This window comes from Lotus japonicus, chromosome 1 (assembly GCF_012489685.1).
Source record: "Lotus japonicus ecotype B-129 chromosome 1, LjGifu_v1.2".
NCBI lineage: Eukaryota > Viridiplantae > Streptophyta > Magnoliopsida > Fabales > Fabaceae > Lotus > Lotus japonicus.
Genome location: NC_080041.1, coordinates 102,994,843 through 103,002,643, shown reverse-complemented (window position 1 = coordinate 103,002,643; position 7,801 = coordinate 102,994,843). Strand labels below are relative to the sequence as shown.

Below are 7,801 nucleotides of genomic sequence, written 5' to 3'. Positions count from 1 at the left end.
TTGAAATTGTTTGGATCTCTTGACTTTTATCCTACAATAAAACCAAAGAGCTTAAATGATAAAACTAACATATCTATGTATTTTCTATATAAAAACTATCTACTTACTAAATTAACCTATTAAGGGATAATTTGGAAGATAATGTACACATCTAGAACAGAAAAGTACCCAAATTAGTAGAGAAAATCAGGTATTTTTGGTACTTATCAACTCCCCCAAACTTGGAACTTTGTTTGCCCTCAAACAAAAGGTATTGGCTATCAAAAAATATTCACAAAGGTTCTTGAACAAGCATGGCTTATGAACTACTAATGTCAAAGTTTCTTTTCACAAGCATGATTCAAGCATCAATTACCAACTAGAACATGTGAAGCCCACAACAAATGGTTACAGTAATGATACAAAAATACACCAGCATGAAATCATTGGCATAACATTGAATCCAATACTCTTCAATCAGGGAACCATTCAAATTCTCATCAAACTATTCACTACTCTTTAATTCTCTATGACGTAAGTGTTTCACACTAATCAGCCATTGAATCACAACATGTCAAACTTGTTACCTGTCTCATCAACTATTAAAACTGCATGGAAACTCAAGAATCACAAAGGTCTTTCTGGGTTGTAATGTGGCCAGGGTTATCAAGAAAATTGGTTTTTCTAGATTTTTAGGATACTTTCAAGTCAAGAGAGCAATTACATTTGGATTCACACAATAATTATGAATTCTTTTTTTTTCACTCTCCTTCTACCAATCCTCTTTTTCACCCTTTTTAGACAATTTCATGTACATAACCCCTTTTCTTCTCATTTCCATTCTTTTTCAATCATTTTTTTTTTCTTTTCTTTTTCCCTCTTTTTTTTTTGTTTTTGATAGACTATACACAAGCAATTTTTTTTTTCATCAGTATATGTGCAAATGATAGAAAACTAAACAAAAAGATATCAAAGCCTCCACTCCTCCCAACTTAGCACATTAGCATACAATCCTCACATAAATGCTCTCTTAACTTAAAAAGTATAGGAGAAACATTTTTTTTTTCTTTTTTTTGTCATTTAAGTTCGGGATCATACACAAAGAACAACAAAATTTCCATTTAGGCTCAAAAGGGGTGCAATTGGAATTCCTAATCAATGGTAGGCTTATTTGGCTAAGTAGTTTATGTACACTAAAGAACAAAATTGCCTTGATCATTTTCTATCATTCCCATGCAATTCAATAGTTAGAGACTCAAACAAGTAAAACTGTGCAAAACAATGGCGAATCTCTCAAATCTCACCAAGTGTTTGGCTACACTCCTCACTAGGCTTAGGAGTCCCTGATTTCAAGAATTTTCAAAATGAGCCTATGACATTCATGTGAATGATGCATTCATATCATATAATGACACCAAGTTAGTGCAATCACAATGAACTAAGAACTTTTAAAAACACACATCATGCTCAACTTAGCATTTCATAGCCCATGCTCATTACCTAAACCAACAGCCAATCATTTGCAACTCAGAACAGTGAGCAAAACAAACTCATAATCCAAAATTCAAAACATGTGCTAGCAATTAAGAACACAGCAAAATAAAAGCCAAAACCAAGGAAAGTACTAATAGTTAGAAAGTGAAATGACTGAAAATAAAAATGAACTTGGATGAGTGGTTGTGGTCATCAATCCTCAACTCCATCCTGCTCCTGAACAACAATCATGTAGTCACCAGCAGGCAAGTCAGCTGCTGCAGAAGTAGTAACTTCATCTCCATCTCCATGTCCAACAGCTCTCTCCTCCTCCCTGGAATTCGGCCTGTCCTCAGGCCAAGCATCACGACCCTGTCTGTGCTGCAACATTTGCTCCTGAACAGCCTAGATCTCATGTATTAGGTAGAAGACAATTTTAATATTTTCATTCATGCATTTTGTCAAACACCTAGGGTGCACAACCTTTAACATATGAAGCATATAACAATTTGAGTTTACAATCCCGTAACCAAACTTAAGAGCCTCAAACAATCCTACTCAAAGCATGCAATTCTTTTCCTAATGAGACCACAAATTCCTTAATGCTCATCAGTGCTTGCACAATCAAAACCCCCAAATTTAGAGCTCTAGAATATGAAATCAAATTGAGGGAGAAATGAGAAAACTTTACCTGAGAAGTAGAAAACTAAATCCCCAAATCACAAGTACAATTGAGAAGGAGAGAATAGAGAAGACTGAACCAAGTTGAAAATCTTGCTCATGTGTGTGCAATGGAACCAAGTTGCATATTCTTGTGTGTGAGAGGAAGTGATTCTTGATTTTGTGTGTGAGGTGAGATTCGTGATTTGTGTGTGGGGTGCTGTACGTGATTTGTGTGTGAGAATTGTGTTGCTGTTTGTGTTTTTAAAGAGTGAGTGTTTCCTCTTTTTTTTTTTATATAGTATCTCGCTTAAGCGAGACATGTCCTGCTTAAGCCAACATACCAGTTCTAGTGCTGTCTTTTCTGTTTAGAGTATGGCTTAAGCGGAACTTGCTTCTGGCTTAAGCGAAATTCAACCCATGATGCACTGTAACTTCTTTCTGAATTTGGCTTAAGCGATACTTTGTCTGGCTTAAGCGAATTACCTGTAATTATGCAGCAGAATACTGTCAAGTATTGCCAAAATTCACAAGTCTAACCTCCAAAATTTGCATTTATCTTCTTCCTTGATTTTCAATCATAATGAGACATTTCTATCTTCAATTTAAACCTGTGAGTCACTTTAATTTCAAATGTTAATCATCAAAGAACATGAATTCAATGTAGCACTCTTTTTGACTATTTACACAAGTGGATACCTCAAATTTTGATTCATCCATTCTCAATGCTTCCTAAGAAGATAAACCACTTACTTATCATCTAAGAAACTTGTGCGAAGATTAAAATCATGAAAAGAGACACAAGATTCTTATTTCATACTTTAACTCATACCTTACACACAATTCTGCTATTTTCACAACTCAACACCTCAATTTTTTCTTTTCTCATTTTCCTAGCTTTCTAAGTCCTTAGACTCACTATTCATATCATTTAAAACTTGTGAGAAGCCTTAAACTTCACAGCTGTAGCACATCGCCATATGACACACTCCAAGATCAAGAAAACTACACAATGAGCAGTCTTAATGCACTTTCACTTCAAAGCCTAAATTTTCACATTGGTTCCTATTCTAATATTGAAAACTAACATTAAAACACAAACATGAGTTTGTTCAAAAGTTATGGAAAGCAATTTTGCACAGTTAATGCAGAAAATCACCTAGAGTGACTTGTTTTTCATCATGATCACACTACTACATACCTCAATTTTCTCAAAACACACCAACCTCAAAAATCATCAATTCATATGCATGGTAAGCATCAAATTAGACCTGATATAACTTTGAAACTTAGGTTTTAAACAGAAAATCACAGGATGCACAATTTCCTCAAGTTCGCATGCAAAAACAAGTCACAACCCTATCTTTTACAAATCCATCAAATCATTGATCTCTAAGCCTTTGAACATACTCAATATGGTGACAAAAAGCTGTGAAGCACAAGAAAACACAAATTAAAGTGAAACTTCACAAAATCACCATGTCACTAACTAAATTAACTAGAAAACTGGAAAATCTAACTAAACACTGGGTTGCCTCCCAGGAAGCGCTTCTTTAACGTCAATAGCTTGACGCTTTGAAATCCAATTTGTCAAGGAGACCAAAGACAAGAGGAGAGAATGGTTCCCTTCTTCCTCTTTGGTTCCTTCTCCTTTTTCAGAAGTTCTTTGAAGCACTTTTGACACGTAGTCACAACCTTCCACATCTTAGAAAACTTTTTCTTCTTTCTTATCCTTCCTTTCTTCCTTAATCCATTCTTCACATCCTCTTTACCATCAAAATCACAGTTTTTATTTTCACAATGTTTAGTTTTTGCATTTTCAAGCTCAGACAAGTGATTTGATGCATCAATTGAAGATGATGATGGATCATGCTCATCAAATAATTTTTCCAAATCAAAACCAACATTTTTAATTAAAGAAACCATACCTTTGCTTTGTCGGTGATGATTATCACTAAAAACTGTAAAATGTACCTCATCTTCACCTTGTCTCACCTTCAGGATCCCAGTATCTACATCAAATGCTATCCTGGCAGTGATAATGAATGGCATCCCTAAAATGATTGGGATCTCTTTGTCTTCAGGAACATCTACAACCACAAAGTCTATTGGGAAATTCAGTTGCTCCACCATCACAGTCACATTCTCTGCAATTCCTTGAGGTAATTTGACTGATTTATCAGCTAGTTGCAGCGTCATCCCTGTAGGCTCTACTTCCACATCTCCCAACCTTTTCAACAAGGAAAGAGGCATTAAATTGATAGTAGCCCCAGAGTCTATCAGTGCATTACAGGATTGATTGTTTTCAAGTTTAACCGGCAAGACAAGACTCTTGGAACTTCTATGCTTTGGAGGTGGTAAGCGTTGTAGAATTGCACTACAACGTCCATTGAGCTGGATCACCTCATCTTCATGCAGTGCTTTCAACTTGTCCTTTTTGTTCAAAAGCTCTTTCATGTACTTGCCATATGACGGAATTTGCTCCAATGCTTCAGAAAATGGCATGGTGATGTTCAAATGCTTGAAAATGTCAATAAACCTCCTCCTTTGCCTCTCATGATCAATCTTCTTGGAATTAGGAGGATATGGCAAGCGTTGGATAGGCGGACTCCACCTAATTTCCTCACTCTCATTCTTTTTCTCATTTTTTTCACTCTTTTTCTTTACTTCTCTATCTACAACCTCTCTTTTATTCTTTTCTTCTTCTTTTTCAACTTCTTCCTCTTTTTCACTCTCTTTTGGATCATGGCTCTCATTTTTCTCTTCATCCACATCAATCTCATCACCAACCTCTCCACCAACTACTCTCCCACTTCTTGTGAATATTGCATTACAATGCTCCCTGGGATTGTCTTCTGTATTGGCATGGAACTTCCCTTTCTGATTCTCTGCCATCTGCTTAGCCATTTGGCCCATTTGGATCTCCAAATTTTTAATAGAAGCTTCTGTGTTCTTCTGATTGGTCATAGTCATCTGCATGAACTGATTCATTGTATCTTCTAATGTTGGATTCCTGCTCTGTGGCGGCTATTGGTATGACTGATTCTGGTAAGGTGGTGGTGCCCTGCTGGTGGAAGGCCTTGCATCTTGCCTCCAAGGTTGGTTGTATTGTTGATTACCTCCCCTGGGATAGTTGTTCTGGTACCCTTGCCTCTGCTGGTTTCCTAGGTAGTGAACCTCCTCTTCCTGTAATTGACAGTATTCTGTTGGATGATCCTTAGTACACACATCACACCTGTTCACCTGCTTCCTGGAAGAAGAATCTTGCATCTCCCGAAGTTGTTTGGGAAGATCACTAAGAGTCTTTTTCACTTCATCCAGTTGTTGCTGCAGTTGCTTGTTTTGGGCCAAGATAGCATCACTTGATCCCAATTCCAGAACGCATCCTCTCCTTGGTGGTCCTCTCATATGTTGATCTTGGTGGTCATTTAGAGCCATAGCCTCAATGATCTGAATGGCCTCAGTTGGAGACTTTGTCATCAAAGAACCTCCTGAAGTTGCATCCACCATTATCCTGCTCTGTTGTTGAAGACCTTTTCTGAAAAGATGGATTTGTGTCTTGGCGTCAAAGTCATGATTCGGGCACCTCCTCAACATGGATTTGTATCTTTCCCAAGCTTCACGCAAACTTTCACCTGTACTTTGGGAAAAAGTAGAAATTGCAGTTCTACAATCCATATATTTTGATTCAGAAAAGTACTTGGTCATGAATTTCTTTTCCAATTCATTCCAATCAGCTAAAGTTGTCTGTGGTTGATCCAAGAACCAATCCTTTGCTTGCCCAATCAAAGTTAAAGGGAAGAGCCTCAGAAATACAGCTTCTTCCTCAGCTTGGCTAATTCCAGCAGTACAACAAAGTTCATACAACTTTGTCAGGTGAGTGTAAGGATTCTCATGATCCAAGCCAGCGAAAGGATTAGCATACATCAGCTGCACCAATCCAGTCTTCACTTCAGGTGGCCTAGCAGCACCTGCAGGCCTACCAATCCTGGTTATGTTCCTTGGAGTGAAGTTCACAAATCCTACATTTGTATCCTCATTTCCACCACCAGCTGGTTCTGCAGCCATGGTCTCTGTCTGTTGTCTTACTAAAGAGATTGAGGAAGACGATGCTTCTTCCTCCCTCCTTTGCTCAGCTAATTGTTTTCTCCTCCTTGTCTTGCTATTGTTTCTCCTAGCTGTAGCTTCGATCTATGGATCGAACAATAGTTGATCAGCTGGAGTTTTACCTCGCATAAACAAAGTGACAATACAACCTAGCCAAGAAAGTCAGTCAACAAGATAATAAAAAGATAAAATAAAACTATATACTATATTCACAATTGCTCAAGATGAGAAACTAAAGCAATGCTTTTGTATTGACGCAATTCCCCGGCAACGGCGCCATTTTGTTAAGGTTTTTACCACAACTACTTTCAAATCCCTTTCAAGATTCAATTGTAGTATAGTAAAGGGTTTTTATCGTCCTTAGGGAATTGGAAATACAACGCTGTTCTTTAGCTAAATTGCTTAAGCAAAGAGTTCAAGAAGCGTTTGGTTGATTGTTTTGAGAAATGTTGTGGACATAAAACAGTAATAAAAACGGGTTTAAAAACAGATTGAGAAAGCTGTTGGGATTGGGGTTCACACATCAACTCTCATATATCCTATAATACAACACATACAACCTATTTTATCCTTGATTTCATCACATCAGTTCTTATCTATCTCATTAATTTCTTACATGAGCAGATTAACGATTCACTTCTCTAATTATCGATGTCTCGCATAACTAACGAAGCAAAACGTAATGAGTTCAGATGTTAAGCGACTAATAAACCTAACCCTATGTCTAGCAATCAGGTAAATTAGATGATACAACCTAAATCTAATTCAAATATGTAGCTTTCACTCACATATCAAATCTCAAATCATGTTCTAGTTGATCAAGCTAAAACAAGCATTAAAATCAAGATCATATCATTGAAATCAAGAGATAGAATAGATTCATATGAAAGAGAACTAAGATGGATACATTTAAGTCAAGTATTACATCCAATCCCAACAAAGAGAAGTTTAGCTATCCATAGACATGGATGCTATGCTTACAAGAAGAACTAAGACGAAAGTTATGATCCGTGCCGTCCTCGGTGATGATTCCAGCTTGATGGATGGTGAATCAAAGCTCCCAAAGTTCCTCCCTTCTTCTCTCTGAAGTTTTTTCTCTCAAAAGTCCAAAATAGGTCAAAAGATCATGTCTTTCTGATCTTGGTCGAGCCTTTTATAAACAGGGCACAGTTTCGCTTAAGCTGAAAAAGGTTCCGCTTAAGCGAGGAGATTTCTTCATGTTCAGGTAAGGTCTTTCAGCTTAAGCGAGACCATTTCTCGCTTAAGCCAAATTGTCTTCCAGAACCACTGCTACTGCCCTGTAATTTGGCTTAAGCGAGGTTACATTTGGCTTAAGCGAAGATCAACATACTTGCCACTGCTACTGCCATATAATTTGGCTTAAGCGAGCCAGCATTTGGCTTAAGCGAAGATCAACATTTGTAGCCCTTTTCATTTGAAATTGTTTGGATCTCTTGACTTTTATCCTACAATAAAACCAAAGAGCTTAAATGATAAAACTAACATATCTATGTATTTTCTATATAAAAACTATCTACTTACTAAATTAACCTATTAAGGGATAATTTGGAAGATAATGTAC

At 37.0% G+C, this 7,801-nt stretch overlaps 2 protein-coding genes and 1 non-coding gene across 3 annotated transcripts; 1 reads left to right on the top strand and 2 right to left on the bottom strand.

Moving 5' to 3' along the window:
- Positions 1–3,702: 3,702 nt before the first annotated feature.
- LOC130715901 (uncharacterized) lies at positions 3,703–5,103 on the bottom strand. The gene has a single exon (XM_057566056.1). It carries the CDS (start codon positions 5,101–5,103, stop codon positions 3,703–3,705), a length of 1,401 nt encoding a protein of 466 aa, XP_057422039.1.
- A 36-nt stretch (positions 5,104–5,139) lies between these two features.
- Positions 5,140–6,180, bottom strand: LOC130715894 (uncharacterized). Its single transcript, XM_057566045.1, has one exon. The coding sequence runs from the start codon at positions 6,178–6,180 to the stop codon at positions 5,140–5,142; it is 1,041 nt and encodes a 346-aa protein (XP_057422028.1).
- Positions 5,681–5,787, top strand: LOC130734885 (small nucleolar RNA R71). The gene has a single exon (XR_009018222.1). It is a non-coding gene; the product is annotated as a small nucleolar RNA R71 (small nucleolar RNA).
- Positions 6,181–7,801: the final 1,621 nt, after the last annotated feature.

Excerpts from the sequence above, each read along its gene's own strand:
- LOC130715901 (XM_057566056.1), bottom strand. The coding sequence starts at position 5,103 with ATGAATCAGTTCATGCAGATGACTATGACCAATCAGAAGAACACAGAA.
- LOC130715894 (XM_057566045.1), bottom strand. The coding sequence starts at position 6,180 with ATGGCTGCAGAACCAGCTGGTGGTGGAAATGAGGATACAAATGTAGGA.